Source organism: Calypte anna, chromosome 1 (genome assembly GCF_003957555.1).
Source record: "Calypte anna isolate BGI_N300 chromosome 1, bCalAnn1_v1.p, whole genome shotgun sequence".
NCBI classification, from domain to species: Eukaryota; Metazoa; Chordata; class Aves; order Apodiformes; family Trochilidae; genus Calypte; species Calypte anna.
This window is the reverse complement of record NC_044244.1, coordinates 131,514,948-131,530,901: the sequence shown is the minus strand read 5'-3', so window position 1 is coordinate 131,530,901 and position 15,954 is coordinate 131,514,948. Positions and strand designations below refer to the sequence as shown.

At 44.8% G+C, this 15,954-nt stretch overlaps 1 protein-coding gene across 1 annotated transcript; it reads left to right on the top strand.

The window, feature by feature from the left end:
• The first annotated feature begins 1,137 nt into the window (after positions 1-1,137).
• On the top strand, positions 1,138-14,338 carry LOC103532348 (regucalcin). Its single transcript, XM_008498094.2, has 7 exons — positions 1,138-1,196; positions 7,274-7,442; positions 8,727-8,909; positions 10,427-10,642; positions 12,163-12,294; positions 12,790-12,944; positions 14,288-14,338. The coding sequence occupies exons 2-7, from the start codon at positions 7,277-7,279 to the stop codon at positions 14,336-14,338; spliced, it is 903 nt and encodes a 300-aa protein (XP_008496316.1). The 5' UTR covers positions 1,138-1,196; positions 7,274-7,276.
• Positions 14,339-15,954: the final 1,616 nt, after the last annotated feature.

Here is a 15,954-nt window from a genome sequence, read left to right as displayed (position 1 = left end):
AGTATCCACCATCCTTCGTTTGCTCTAGGTGCTGCTAAGGTGTCAAGGGTGATAGTGAGCATGGCAAATTTAGGGCTCTTGCCTTGCTTAAGTCATGAACCCTGTGATAAATGTTGCTCATGAACTGTGCAGAACTAGCTAGAAACCCAGTTAATTTCCCTCAACCATTGCTATTGTGCTGCAGAGGTTCCTGCACCGTGGGGTTTTGCCCACAGTGCTCACCCTCACCCCACTGCAATGGCAGTAGGGTGATTGCCAGCACAGCAAAGGATGTCTGCTGGTCCTTCTACTTTGTTGTTGCTGTGCTAGAAATGTGATAGCAGCATCTGTTACAAACACAAAAGATTCAGTCAAGGAATAGCTGGTCAAGAGGCACCCTGGAGACACAGGGAGGACTGGAACCCTCTCATCACGCATGTCTGCGAGTGTGGGAGCAGGAGCAGGTAAAATAAGCTGCTGTAGAGATTTTACAAATAAATGCCACCTCCTCCTCACCCCCCCTTCAGCTTTGTCACACCGGTTTCACAGGCATCACATGAGCAGGAAGAGCCAACTCTGCCAGGAGAGCTGTATTTCCAACCTTGCTGAAGTGCCCTGGGAGTGGGCCGTGCCGCAGCCTCCGGTGCAGAACCTGTAGCTTCTTCCCGCGCCCCAGCCCGGAGGAGCCCAGACAGGCACTGCTGGTGTGTTTTGACTCAAGTCCCATGACAGAGAGAGCTGGATCTGGCAAACTAGGGCTGAGCGGTTCCCTCAATTAGGTAAGGCTCCTGGCTTTTGTTTAATCCCTTGCTTGTTAGTGGCACTCACCTCTTTGGATCAAAGACTTGCACTGATTTCAATCAGGGTTGAGCAAAAACCCAATGATAGGGAAGGTTGTATCAGGAGGAGCAGCTGCTGTGCCCAGAAGGGTTTCTTCACCCTCGTGACCAAAATCTATACTTGGAGGTGAAGCGTATTTATTTCCAATGTCCCAAGCTGGAGAAAAGTCAAGTAATCCTTTGCTGGCAAAATAACTCTGCCAAAAAAAAAAAAAAAAAAAAAAAAAAGCAGGCGGTACTGACTGCCTGGGGAGCTCCCATTCTTCCCATCTCAGGTGCTGGGGAAGGAACACACCCTTCCTACAAAAGGGTGAAGCCAAGAGAAGATAAGCCTTGACTTCGCTTTTGGACAGCACTGCCGAGTGGGATACCGCTGGAGTGAGTAGCTACACCTGTGCCTGCCTGGGGTTTTTAATAACTGTGCTGTCTTTGTTAGCTCTAACCCTGTCTCTGGTTGTCTCCAAGAGGGAGGCAGCCACAGAACATGACACTAGAGGTGAGGAATGACTGTAAGAAATCAGGGATTTATGCAAAGTTGAGTTTTTAGAGTAATGAAAGCTGGGACGGAGCCCCCAAGGAAATAAGTGACACGACTGTAATGTGAGCTGTGAAAAGCAGAGGGGAGTGATGGATTTATTAAATGGTTGTAAAACCACAGGAACAAATTCAGAGCTGTTGTCTGAGTGCAAGCCTGGAGCTAACAGAAGACAAAAATATTTAAATACCACATTAATATATGTGGTGCATTAATACCTTGATAACAATCTTCAAACCACACTATGTTGATAAAAATTAGGGACTGCAAAAAGAAGTGCTCGGATTCTCATCAGAGTAGACCAAAGCAGTGGGAAGGGGGAGGGTAAGACACCCTAGAAAGAGATGCTGCGGTGGAGTCTCAGCCAGAAGTAGAGGGATGTGTGGCTGCCTTTGGCAACTTGGCTTTAAATTCCTGCTTTGTGACCCAGTAACATTAGAAACATATAAAGTACATGGCCGTGGCTGGCTCAGTACGTTGTGGAAATAATTAATATCTGGCTGGCTAGGAACAGAAACACGCATCTGCTGCTGTGGGGTTACACCATGCATCAACAGCATCTACAAAGCCTTTGAGGTATGTCTCCTACAGTGACCAGTTTCTGGAAAGGTAGGCACAGGGGATATGGAAATGCTTGTGCGATGCTTGTGCTGGGCATTCAGAAGTCAGCGGGGAAGGAATAAGAGACAGTGCAGAACGTGGTGGGGGGTGTCCACAGAGCATTTGAAGCCACCCAAGTAAATTAGAGAGACATGCTCTGGAAGTGTTTTCCCAGCTGCTGTCCTGCTTAGTGCCACCCATGGTCTTGCATCCGAGCTGCCGCTTGCCAGGAAAGCAGCGTATGCTTTTTTTTTTTTCTTTTTTTGTTGTGGCGAGGCGAATGCTTTATCCCTGTCCATGACGTGGTTTTATTTTGCCACAGCCTGTGGTGGGGAAGTCAGTCAAGTCACCAAAAGAAAATTGCTGAATGACAAATGTAGGTTTCTCCATTAAAACTCCTTTAGAAAAAAAATGCTTTGGGAAATAATTTGCAGAAAAAAAGAAGACCTCTTTTTCCCCCCTCCTCCCACACTTGAGAACCAGTCGCTTCTTAAATGAAAGCAGTTAAAATTATCTTAGATCAGAAATTTCCTTTCAAATATGTTTTCCAGCTGAAAATGCTATGGCAAAAAAAAATGTACCTCTCTTCGGAATTATCTTGTTGGTTAAAAAAGAGGAAAGCAGAGAGTAATGTGAAAAATGTGGTGCGACCAAAGCATAGACAGAGGGTTCAGGCTGAAAGGGAGTAGAGCTGACTGCTCAGGCTGTGAGCCCACAGAAAGCTGAGAAACGTCCTCAAGGCACTCACAACTTTGCTTGTAATATAGAAATCTTGGCAGGAGTTTTAGCTGGAAATATTACTGTGTTTTTTGCTAGAAATATTTGAATTTGTTTCTGGCTTTGGGCTGTAATTTTTTTAATCTCCGAATTGGAATCGATGGTGACTACGATAGGGTAATACTAGCTCTATCTCACCTATTTACTTATCTGGGAAAAAATGTTAATCCTGTGAATCATTTGAACACCAAATTAAAATGGTCATTAGAGTCTTGCATGAATAAAGAAATGCATGCTGGTTTGGGGCCAGTTCCTCCCAGGCAGCTTCTGCCCTGGCTGACTGTGGAAGGGGCAGCGGTGCCTGCCTCACAGTAATCTGCCTCCCTTCTTGGCTCCTCACAGGCAGGACCCAGAGAGGTGCCTCAGCACCAAAATGCTGGTGGTAGCTCTGGCTCACTGCCCAGCTTGGACTCTGTCCCCAGTGCAAGCCTGTCTTTGTCCCCAGCTTGCTGGACCAGCTGCTGGAGGGGTGCCCCTGCTGTCCCCTATCTCTGCTAGGCAGGGCTGAGTAGCAGAAGACACCTGGAATCTCCCACCTTCACTTCCCACAGGCGAAAAAATGGTAAATGACAAAAAAACTAAAAAAAAAAAAAAAAAAAAGGAATTCTGAACAGCTAAGCAAGATTGCTGTCTTGCAGCATTTGTGTCAATCATTGTGGCTCCCTGGCCAAAGTCCTTCCCTGTACATGCTGCAAACAGCAGCCCACAGCTCTCTGCCAAGGCGGCAACTTGCACACAAGAAGGCTGTGGCACATCTGGGAATTGGAGCTGTGATAATCTTAATGATGCTAATATGCCTTAATCACGAGCATATTTTTTTCCCTTGTGATTCAAAGTGACTCATACTACAAAACCCTCCCCTGCATCTTTTTATTAGCCTCCCTTTCTATCACCTGAGATGTTCATTTGCCCCTAAATTTGGGATGACTGGTCTAGCCCTCAAGGAGACTGAATGGTGCAACATCCCAATTTCCCTCTCCCACTCTCATGACAGGAGAAAAATACTGAGCAAGGATTTTTCCCTATCACATGTTCCACTACTGGCACTGGGAACCACACCGTTCAGAAGGGCTTTGGTCCATGCCTCATCATTCATGTGACTGCTGACTGAATCCAAAATGTAAAAGGTTACCTGTTCCATGCAGATAACATCAATTATTGCACATTTTTAATCATGGCTGAAGACAGCAGCTGGTTTCATTGGGCCAGTGCTGGAAAAGAGACACCAGCCCAGGTCTTGCAATATTTTCCTTAGCAGGTGTGTTGTGATGAACTGCTGAGTTTCACATAGGTGTCCTCCAGCTTGGATCATACTTAGCTGTCTGACTGAGGGGAAGAAGGTTCTTGAGATTCCTCTGTTTACACAGATGGTTGTTTCACTGGATGCATATTGAAAACTTTAGCTGTCTGCCTGCTTAGTCAAAGCTTATCCTGGAATTAAAAATGAAACTATCTATGCTTGCACAGGAGAGAGAGGGAGATAAACAGCAAAGAAACCTTTTAAGGCCAGTTATTTGTTTGCATTTTACCTGTATCTTAGGCGTACCAAAACAACCATTTTTTTTGCTAAGATGATTTGAAAAGGGATGTGGATTGGTGTTAGGAAGGCTATTTTCAGATATATCAGAAGGAAGCCTTAGGTTTTAGAGCAGACTGGATGCTTTAATATTATTTTTTCATTCCTACTGGGAATTTTTTCTTACAGTCTCCAAATTCAGGTAACTTCAAACAGTTTCACTTAGAAAACGTTTCGGTGTTACCTGGTGTCACCCCTACTTTCTGTGAGGTGTTTAGGCATGAGTCCAGGAGGCTAAAACACTACTGATATGTGGCAGAGAGGCTACAGGTAGGGTGGATGTGATGTTTTCATCCTTGGGAAGTTTGTTTGGAGAGAATACAGAAGGATTTGGTACTTTCTGTTTGGAATTGCTCTTTTTTTTTTTCCTGTGTACTCATCTCTGATGGGTCAGTGCTGTTGCAAGCAGGATGAGAAATGCAACATAAGAAGGTGCAGAAAAGGTAGGATGCCTGGGGAATGGTGGAGCTGTGATGTTTTGAATAGGAATTTTGGGGTTCAATTCCTCATTTTTCCCTCTGCAATGCTGCATTCATTCTGCTGCTTTCTAAGCAGCTCCACAGGGTGCTGGCAGGAGGTGGGACCACTGGGTGTGGGTGAGAGACCAAGGGCTGCATCCCTGTCAGCTTGTATGGACTCTTCTGGAGGGCAGTGCTGCCTTTTAGGGTTGAATGACCCTTTCCATTAAAAGCCTCCATTTTCAGCTGCTTATAAAAATTAGAGAAAACCCAGCCAATTAGGCATAAATCTTCCCTTCTAGTTGCCCTCCTTCTTAAAAATGGGGGAAATTTGAGCTGAAAGATTCAGCTGTTAGGAGGAAAAAAAAAAAGCCCTGCAGCTGAGGGGACATGGGGGAGCTATTTCTTTGGTGAAGAGGAAGGATGCTGAGGCTCAACATGGAGCTGGGGAGGGTAGATGAGCTCTGAGACTGTGGGACAGGACAGGTCCCGAAGCATCGGAAGGGGGGGGATGTGAGAGGGGCAGGCAGGCAGCTGGTGCTGGAGTGTTGGTTTGTCCCCTGCTTCTGCCTTGAGAAGGAGCTGGTGATGGTGTGAGTGTGTACTCCTCACACAGCCTGCAGGACAGGTCTGTGAATCAGTGTTTCACCATGGTTTATGTTTCACCATGGTTTATCTGCCAGGGGGCCTGTTGTGTCGCTGCAGAAGCTGGGGAAGGGGCAGTAAATGAGGAGAGGGCTGGTGGGATGAGGAAGGTTTATTATAAATTGCACAAGACAAAGGTATAATAAGGCTTGGTTGGGTCAATGGAGCAACCAATGAGATAAATACACACCATCTGCTTTAGGCCTGGAGTCTTTCTGCCTCTGTGAGAGCCGTGTGGATGTCGGGCTGCTGCTGAACCCCATTTTCCTGTGGGAAACCAGACCACAATACAATCAAGTTGGTGCTGTGCCCCCAAGCCTTGGGTCCCAAATTTGGCAGCCACGTGACACAAAACTTTAACCTAAGAGAAACTCACTCCTCCAGCTCCAGCATGGCTTAACAGGTTTTATAGGAGGTTTTCCTGGCATCTTGCTGCATATCCTCATCTGCAGTGGAGACTTTCTGCTCTGGAGCAGGTCACTGCCTGGCCTCTCATAGTCATGTTTCTTGGAAGGGAGAAGGATATCTTTGACAAATGGGTTTGGAGCTCACCTTGGCTGTGTGGCCCCCGCCATGTGTGCCTGGGGCAGGGGAGTGGGGAAGATCCTGGGTCCCCAGCCCTGGCTGAGTTTCCACTCAGTGAGGTTGCAGGCACTTCCCACGTACTCTGAGGCGCATTAGGGCTAATTAATTATCTGCAAACTTTATCACCACCTCACCTACTAGGAAACAATGCCCACTTGAAGACAGTAATCCCGTAGGAATAGTGTTGTGTCAGGGACTGGCTGCCTCCCAGGAAATATCTCTCAGATCTGTGGAAAAAAAGTGGGCTGAGGCCGGGGGTGTAGCAGTGGTGTCTCCATGAGCCATGAAGGGAGGGAGGCAGCCAGAGGGCCCCTTCTTTTTGCAAGAGCCAAATGGAGGTTATGGGTCACATCCCATACACCATGGCTGGGATAGGGTAGGCCCAGGGGTCAGAGGTACTCATTTTGGAGGGCATCAAAGGTGGTGTGGACACAAAGATGTGGCACTGGGCACCTTGTCCCCATGGACATGCTGCTACAGGTGGGACAGAGGAATGGGGTATCAACACTCCCCAGACAGGAGCAGGCACCTGGGATGGAAGTTTCATAGGTGGCTTTGCCTCCAAAGCAGCAAGAGGGTTTATTACACCCCGCAGCCTGACACAGGGAGAAATTTGGATTTTGTGGCAGGGATTGGAGCCCTGTATGGAGTGGTCAGGTTGGTGATGAGGAGAAAACGCTTGGAGGGAAAACAAAGCAACAGTATTTCAAAAGCAGGAACCTTTCCCAGTGTTTGCATGTTCACACTGATTCTGTGTGGGAACAGCTGCGTGATTTATAGTGGCCTGGGTAGCAAACTGCAGCCACCCAGTTATGGGTGTGTATACATCTCCCTACAAAGCAAGTCAGTGCATCTGTATTAATAAGCAGAGCCTTGTTTTTTCCACAAAAAGGTTTCTGACCCACTGGTACTGCTGGCAGCAGTCCCTCCCCATGGTCTGGCTGACCCTCGGTATCACAGATCCCCAGCTGTGGGGTTGGCTTGGTCCCAGCTCAGGGCAATGTCCCCAGCCCTTTCTTGCCTAGAGGTGAGTGCCTCAGCAGCAGCTCTGTTTTAAAGTCTGTAGCCAAAGAGGGGTTTGCTATGGAGAATCCTTGGTCCATCAAGTTCACTTCCAGTCATAAGGCCATGGAAATGTTGTAAGAACCTCTTAAATTACTCTGTCATGGGGGGTTTGGGGGGCTTTGCCATTTATAAGCTCTGATTTTAAGCATCTTGAGTATGAAGAATGCATTTGAGCACTTATAATTGAACCCTCTATTGTCCCTCTTCCCCTCAGACCATGTGCTCCTCCATAAAAATTGAATCTGTTGTGAAGGAGAAGTCCAGGATGGGAGAGTGCCCCGTCTGGGAAGAAAGAGAGAACGCACTTGTCTATGTAGACATTAACTCACAGAAAGTTTGCCGCTGGAGCCCAATCACCAACGAGGTGCAGACTGTGTCTGTGGGTAAGTGTCTGTCCTCACCTCTTCAGCCTGGGAGCCTTCTCTGTCCTCCTCTGTCCAACACTCCTCATAGAAGCCCCACAGCACAGTGCTCTCCCTCACTTTCCACAGAGCCACATGCTCTGTCCTCCTGTGACATGTTGCTAAGCATGGCCTGGCCTAAGCCAGCCAAGCAGAGGGGACTGTGGAGGGCCATGCATGTGTTAGCCTTTCTAGGCTCCAATTGGAAGGCATATTTCATCTGGGACCTCCAGAGGAAAAGGTACAATCCTAAGGGTTGTGTCTGCCCAGGAGGTGGAAAGACCTAGAGAACAGAGTGTCGGTGAGATGTGCGAATGATCCTGGGGTGTCAGGGTTTAACACTGGCCTGGCAATTAAACCCAGTAACAGATGCTCTCTATTAATCCCACCCCCCCTCCATGATAAAGAAAGGAGAGAGAATAAAGGAGAGAGACTTTTGGGTTAGAAACTAAACTACACAACTTTAATGAAACAGTAATGATAAATAGGAAAAATTACTAAATATATACAAATATACAGGAAAATTGACACCACGTTCCTTCCCCCATCTTCCCCAATAACTCTCACGTCACCACCGAGGCTGCAGGGCAGCCCTGGGAAAGTCCAGGCTGGACTCCTGGGGTCAGCAGCAGTCTGGAGCTGGAGGCAGGAACACACAGATATGGGCTGGCACGGATCAGGACCATAGGCAGAGGAATGGATGGAATCCTCCCAGGATTCTGAAGCAAATGGGGACAGGCGAAGAAGGGGAAGCAGGAAGGGCAGGAAGGGGTTTGACCCTTGTGATCGCTTAAATTTATACTGAGTATGATGTGTATGGGATGGAATACTCTGTTTGGTCAGTTCTGGCCATCTATCTTGTCTGTTCCTCCCCAAAGGAGGGTTTCAGGTGTGACCTCTTTACTCCTTCTCTCCTTCTGGAGAGCAAAATGTTCCTCAGAGCTGAGCAGTGTCCTTGGCTCTGCACACCAGTCTCTGGCTGTAACTATAAACATCAAATGTTATCAGTCTCAGAAACAGACACTGTCTGAGAAACCTGCTGTTAATTTCAGCAAGTGCAGCTACTTACAAGAGACTTAGCTGAAAGCAAAAATACAAGACAGAAAATCACCTTTATCCTGGCCCAAACCAGGACACAGGGGGAGAAGGATCTTGGCATCAGCTCAGCCTTTCCTGATTCAGGAATGTTCCAATCAAGCCCAGGTGCTTGAAGTGAGGGGGTGGGGGGAGGGATAAGGCCTGTCTCTCATTCCCTCTCATCCACAGATGCCCGTGTTGGCTCAGTGGCGTTACGGCAGTGCGGGGGCTACATCATTGCCCTGGGGACCAGGTTTGCCTGTCTGGACTGGGACACTCAGGAGGTCACCACCATTCTTGAGCTTGAGCAAGATAAACCGAACAACAGGTTCAATGATGGGAAAGTGGATCCAAAGGGGAGGTTTTTTGCTGGTAAGTTCCTGGCAGAAATTTCCCCCAGAGCAAAGAGGAACTAATAACTACAGTGTATTTAGTATAGTGCATTTAATTCCGTGTTCTCAATTCCTCCATTGAGTTCCCCACGTAAATCACCATTGCAAGCATTAGCTGTTTTGTGAATGGTTACTGCCTGCTGGAGGAGGACAAGGGCCCCTACATCCTCTGTCCCAAATGAGGACAGAGGCTGTATACAAGGGATGTTCTACAGGAGGGGCTGCCCTTCTACTTGGCAGACAATGTTTTTCAAACATTTGCCTAAATGGGAGGTGAAAAGCTGGTGAAAGGCTCATACAGGTGAAGGTTTCTGAAGATGTAGAGGAAGATGTGGTTCCTAGAGCAGAAGATGCACTGCAGCTTGCACCCCTCATGTACAGCCTCCCAGGTCAGCAGATAAAAAGCAGGGATGTGGGGAGTGATACCTGGCCTCCTGAAAGGAGGAGGGACTTTTGCTTCAGGTTAAAATGCAGCTGTGTTCCCCCTGTGGTTTATTTTCCTCTCATACAACTGATGAGCCAAGCATAGCGATCCACACTGGAAGTGGAGAGTGATTGATGGGAGAGAGTATAGCTCTGTATTTGTTTTGCCATTCATCCAGCCTTTTTTTTCTTATTTCAAATGTGCCAAAAATAATGAAACTCATTTGACTCATGGTCATACTTGAGGGCTGATGTGTTGTTAGAGTGAAAGGCAAGAGAGAGAGAAAAATGTTCTTTGCACACCCATTTCTAGTGGTGTGGTGCATCAATGCTTTCAACAGTAAAAGAGTGGTGAAAAATAAGCTCATGTCTTCTAAGGGGAGAAAACAACAGAGAATATCTGTCACAGTTAAAAGAAGGCCTAAATGCCTCTTTGAGTGCTTCCTGTTGCTGCAGAGTTGTCTCCTTTCCAGAAGAGAAAGGATGAGAAACTATATAATGAGTGTAACATTCAGGCATAAAGTTATTAAGAAAAAAAATCTCATTTCTGTAGTATTCACCACTTGCTTCTGGATTTACATCAGGTTTTCAGAGAAGCTGTGGATGCCCCCTCTCTTGAAGTGTTTAAGGCCAGGTTTTGAGCAACCTGGTCTAGTAGAAAGTGTCCCTGCCCATGGCAGGGGTCTTGGAACTAAATGATCTTTAAGGTCCCTTCCAACGCAAGCCACTGTATGATTCTATGATTACATCGCTTGTATTTTAAGGTTCTGTCCCATTTAAATTTTGAAAGTAGCCTGCAATAAAGAACAATAACAAAAGGAGCACATGATGGTTGCCAGCATCTTGGCTTTTGCTATGAGCAAAATCTGTCTCTAGTGTGTGCTCCTTTGGGTCTTTGGTGCCCGTGACTTAAACCTCGTAGAAAGAAAGGACTTGCCCTTTTGGTGCAAGGGGGGACCGATGGGACCTGGTTGTTTGCTTTCTCCGTAGAACCTCTTAGTTCCCCTTAGAGGAGGTTTTATGAAGCACGAGGAAAAAACTACTTTCTAACTGGTGGTCCCATTTCCATTTCAGGTACGATGGCTGAAGAGACAGCACCTGGGGTCCGAGCGAGGCGGCAAGGCGCTCTCTATACCCTTTTCCCTGACCATTCGGTAATCAAACAGTTAGGCCAGGTGGACATCTCCAATGGTCTGGACTGGTCCCTGGACCACAGGACCTTCTTCCACATCGACAGCCTCACATACGCTGTGCATGCCTTCAGCTATGATGTGCAGACTGGAACCATCGGTACACACGCTTTTCTGAATTGGGTGGCAAGTAGCACTAAGGCTCTTCCTGCAGCGAGACCTGGGCACGCAATACTCAGGGATTTATTTGGCAGATCTCATATCTGCTGGTTGGAGCTTGTCAGCAGGCTGACTGTGGTTTTTTTCATTTAGTTACAACCCAAGTGTATTTGTCTAAGGACAAGCCTTCAGCTTACTTTCATCTGGATAGATAGTTTCTATTTAGACATGTTCCAGGAGCTGCAAGGAAGGAGTTCGTTCTGCGGAGATAGAATTAGCTTATAGGATGCTATTTATTCTTGAGTGCCACCTACTGGAACTCTTTGTGCTAGCTCCATAAATACAAATACAGAATGAGCACGCAGGTATGTCACTGAAATGTATTTTAAAAATCAAGTTATCATCACGACTGAAGTTTCCCAGTTCTGTAATTAAAATTATCTTCAGATGTCTGGCAGATTTCACTTAAATTCAGTTCCTAGACAGTTATTATAATAGCCACATAAAGGGAAATTTAAATCAAAACAAAATGGATTTTTTAAAATTTCATTTCAACCTCATTTCAAAACTCTGTGGTATACTTTTGTGCTGAATCACAAAACCTGTTATATCCTGTTATATCATCCATTATATTCCATGGGAATTTAAATGTTTGAACTGCCTTTGTACTCTAATCAGTATGGACTTTGATTAATCCTGAGTGGAAATTATACAAAATAACTACAGCTACTCGCATTTCAGTTTTCTCTGCTATCTAATTCTACAGATTTTAGGAGATGAGTTTTCTAGAGAAGATTTAATGCACCATTTCCCCCCTAAATACAACAACATAGTGAGTTTGAGTTTTCTGGCCTTGGCTTTATGCTGGTGTCTGTCTATTTTTGGGTTGTGTAATGGCCATAAGGCACCGAGGCCAGAGCAGACTGCTGCCCATGGGCACCACCCCACAGACCCTGTATATGCCCACCAACCCATTTGTACTGCAGCCTAGAGTGCTGGCAGCTTGTGTCCAGGCTTAATCAAAACTGGTTAAACCAAAACGTCATTGTCCATTAAAAAGTAAAGTTCCTAATCTTTAAGTGGGTGGAGATTGCTTATTACCAACATTTAATCCCAAGTCCTTACTTATGTGATTTATTGCTAATAAAAACATGCCCAGGCTTCCACGAACCATGAAAGCCCAGGAAAAGTTATTGTGCTGTCAGCAGATGTGGTATAGTGGGCAACTAGCAGTTTAACAAGAGAGACAGAGGTATTTTTTTTCTCTTGTTAAAATAATAGGGACTCTAATTCAATGTAATCCTGACCACAATGGCTCTGTTGGGGTCTTGTTTCTGCCAAGATGAGTTAGGCTTTTAAGTCATCTGTGAAGTGCATATGTGGCATATGTTTTGCAGCACAACTTTGTCAGAGAAAATGAACTTCTTACCTGTTTGCAAGAGCACGGAAGATGTTAGACTGGGATCTGGTGCAGAGCTGGTACCAGTGCATGTGACATCATCTTTTTGATTGTCCTTGCAGCCTGCCCCAGACTTTTGTACCATCTAGAAAAGGAGGAGCAAATGCCTGATGGGATGTGCATTGATGCAGAAGGGAAGCTCTGGGTGGCCTGTATTGATGGTGGAAGGATCATTCGTATAGACCCAGAGACAGGTAAGGCCTCTCCACCAGGATGTGCATATTGAGGGTCACCTCTGTGCCACGAGCAAAAGAGGAAGGGCAGCCAGGAGGAATGGTTTGAAGGTGAGGTAAGAAAGCTTTGTTAATAGCCTGTTTCTTCCTGATGGGTTGCTGTGAGCATCACTGGTCCAGGCTCTAATCACATGGAGAGATGTGATGCTCCCCATGCTGCCTCCCAGTGCTGGGTACCCCTGCTCCCACAGTCTGCTGATGCATAACACTTAATAATGCCACTAAGAAAAGGAATTGCATTGCATAAGTATTGTGAGAAACATTATAAACCTGTAATTAAGAAAGAAAAAAATCTCAGGGTTTATAGGTTTAAGTGGCAAACACTGTTAGGGAATACAGTCATCCCAGGCCACATCTGAGTAAATGCCACATCTGCATCATGTGCCCTTACAATTAATGTTGACATGATTCCCAGAAAAATGGACATTAGGAAGAAGTTGTGCACTTTTTCCCCAGGGAAAAGAATCCAAACTGTGAGGCTCCCTACTCCGAGGATCACCTCTTGCTGCTTTGGTGGAAAAGACTACTCAGAAATGTATGTCACTTCTGCATATGATGGACTGGACAAGACAGCCTTAGCCAAGGAACCTCATGCAGGAGAGATTTTCAAGGTGATCAGATTTTTCTTTCTTTCTTTCTATTTGTCTGACCTGCCAAGCCTCGTGCTCAGGTAGCGAGATGCCCCTGGGCTGCAGCAGCCCTGTCCTCATTCATCCTGCTCACACAATGTGCTCATCCAGATTTGTTGCTTATTTCTGGTCCAGGCACGGCTGCTTTTGTGTGGCTGCTGAACTGTTTGTAAGGAAGATTTTGGAGAAATTGCAAGACAAAATGTTGATATGGTGTTTAGCCAAAGTCAGTACCAGCTTGGGATCTGAAGGCAGCTGGTGGTGGATTTGGGTCTACTCTGTATAGCATATTGCTCTGTATAGCATATTCTGTAATACACTGTAAGGAACTGGGTCTTGCTCCTATCTCTTCCTAGAGTTTAATAAAAAATTTCACTCCCTTAATTCTTGTTTTTTAGTTGTGTCAGGGTACCTAAATATTTACAGCACCGATGGCTCTTCAAAAAATTAATGTTTAAATTCACCAGTGCAAAGCTTTGCATTCCAATCTCAAAACTTTTGGAATTATTATTTTTTTTAATATTCTGTTAAAAGCACTTGCTACATTTTGAGAAACTGATAAACCACATTTTTGTTCAGGGTTCTTGAAGACGAAACATGTTTCTCTCTTCACTTTCCTGTCCACTAACAAAAAGTATGTAGGGAGAACAAAATGCATTTCTTAATCAATAATAGCCATCATTCCCTGATAATTGACTATAGCATGAAAGGGAAAGGTTGTAAATGAGGGGAAATGGAAAAAAACCAAACTGTATTATCAGTTTGGCAATAGAATGAAGACATTTTCCAGGAGAGATGGGGATCTAATCTGGGATCTGGGACCTTCTAGTTGAAAGCAGTGTTTAGAGCAGATTTCCTATAGCCAAGAACTGATAAGGTTTCTTAAGCAGCAATGTTTAGGAGCCTGCTGGAGAATTAAATAGCAAAAGGTCATTATGAGCCTTGCCTTACCTCTGTTACTCAGTCCTCCAGGTCTAGAAGAGAATGATAACTCCCATTTGTCTTGCATGGGCAAAGAACATTAAAAGTTACTATAACCTGTTTGGTTAATATGGAGAGAGGGACCACATGTAAGGGCCAAAGGTAATGCATAAATTTACAAAATTATTGAGTATTGCTTGATAATCTTGAAGAACTTAATCTTAAAATGTTCCAACCAACTCCATATTATGACTCTTCTTGAGCTCTTCTCAAGACAGGACACCCTCAGTGTAGGGTTGGTTTGCTATGATATTTGTTGTACAACTTTTGAATGTTTCTGTTGTACTCAGTTGGAGATTTATCTTCTTTCTTTCTTCCCTTTTATTTATTTGTTTTTTAAACAGATAACAGGGCTGGGTGTGAAAGGAATCCCACAGAATTTCTATGCTGCTTGAACATTGAAGCTAAGTAACAAAGAAGAAATATTTGCATCTTGTAGTAACTCTGACAAGGAGAAGTCAAGTAACTACAGAATTTCTCTGTGTGAGGATTTCTAAACCCGTATTTGAGGGAGTGCTTGTTTGGAATTGAAGATATTCTTTCTTCTGTGGGCCCCTGGCTTGATGAAATAAGTTAGAGAGGTAAAGGCAATCTGTGTTACACCTTGATAGCTTTTGTGAATTTTCATAAACCTCTTCAAGCTCGAGCTTAGTTTTGTTGAACTTTCTGATAACCAGCTCTGGATTTTCAAGTCTGTATGGTTCCCAAAATAGAATTTGACTCCTGGTTTGTCTTATTATGTTACAGTGACATACCAGCAATGATACGGCAGATTTTAATAAACATTTTAAGAATAATGACCTCAACTGGACTGCCTCTTTACTGTGTGATTTTCTCTGAGCTGTTTTCTAGGTGATCTGGAATACTACCTATTTTTAGTATCTAGAATCCATTTTTACATCCTTGCTAGCCTGTTTCAATTTGCCTTGTTATGATTTTTTCTATCTTATCTTAAGGACATCATTTATGTTGCTGAAAATAAAATAAGCCATGACATTTTAAATATGCTTACATGTTTTTTTTTTTCCTGCATTCAAACAGTACCATGAACACACACAGTCAGGGTACAAACAGCCTGTGAGCTACTGGATGACTTGTGATACCAAAACCTGATGCTCTTTAGTTTTTCTGTCAGGGGTCATATTTGCATCCATGCACATGGTTTTGCCTTTGCTTTACATGTCTTCTTGTATGCATGGCTTCACCTCCTCATTTCTCATCTTGTAACCCACTTCCTCTCCTATTTCAAGTATTTTTCTCCTCCCATTTTTCCTTTAGATTGTCTTTTTCTTCTCTTCCCCCTGAGCTTCTCTTTCTACTTAATCTCACTTTTTTGTCAGCTTTCTTCTATCTCTGGTCCATATTGCTCAGTACTGAGTTTGAAGTCCTTGTCCAGGCCTTCAATGCTGTATCTATCTTCCCAGTTTTCTTGCTGTATTTCTCTCACCTCTTTCTTCTCTAGGAGAACAACTCAGGTCTATCAGTGTATTTCTCTTGTCCCAAACTGTGCAGGGTTTTCTCCCACACCAATAACTACATCAAAGCTGACTTTGAATTTGAGGCTTCCTCCAAGGCCTCAGCACACCTGCAGTGAGCCAGGTCCTAGTCAAAACCTGGTCAAACTGAATGGGTGAGCGATGGAAGTGGAGATGTTGCTCACCCCTTTCTGCTGCTTCTATTGCATGGTCTACAGGCAGGACAGAGATAGTATCTTGCATGTAAGTAAAATGCACTTTGGAAAATGAGCCTGTGTGAAAACAGAGTGATGTGGAGGAGGTCTCTCCATCTTTCTTTGTTTTATGCAACCTTAGGCCCTGACAAGCCTATCCTTGCCTCCCATAACTTAATGACTTCTGGTAAGCAGAACCTGATTATAACACAGTGCTGCAGAAAACACAGTCTCAAGGTGTATTTTTTAAAGCTCAGCACTGTGCTGGATTTACTGAACCATTGTGATCCTTCCATTGTCTGGGAATGCTTGAGACTGGTAGATATCTATAGGAAACTAGAC

Bases quoted from the DNA above. Each gene is read 5' to 3' on its own strand.
- LOC103532348 (XM_008498094.2), top strand. From the start codon at position 7,277: ATGTGCTCCTCCATAAAAATTGAATCTGTTGTGAAGGAGAAGTCCAGG. The intron at 10,643-12,162 runs GTACACACGCTT...TTGTCCTTGCAG, and splicing joins TGTGCAGACTGGAACCATCG to CCTGCCCCAGACTTTTGTAC. The intron at 12,295-12,789 runs GTAAGGCCTCTC...CTTTTTCCCCAG, and splicing joins TCGTATAGACCCAGAGACAG to GGAAAAGAATCCAAACTGTG.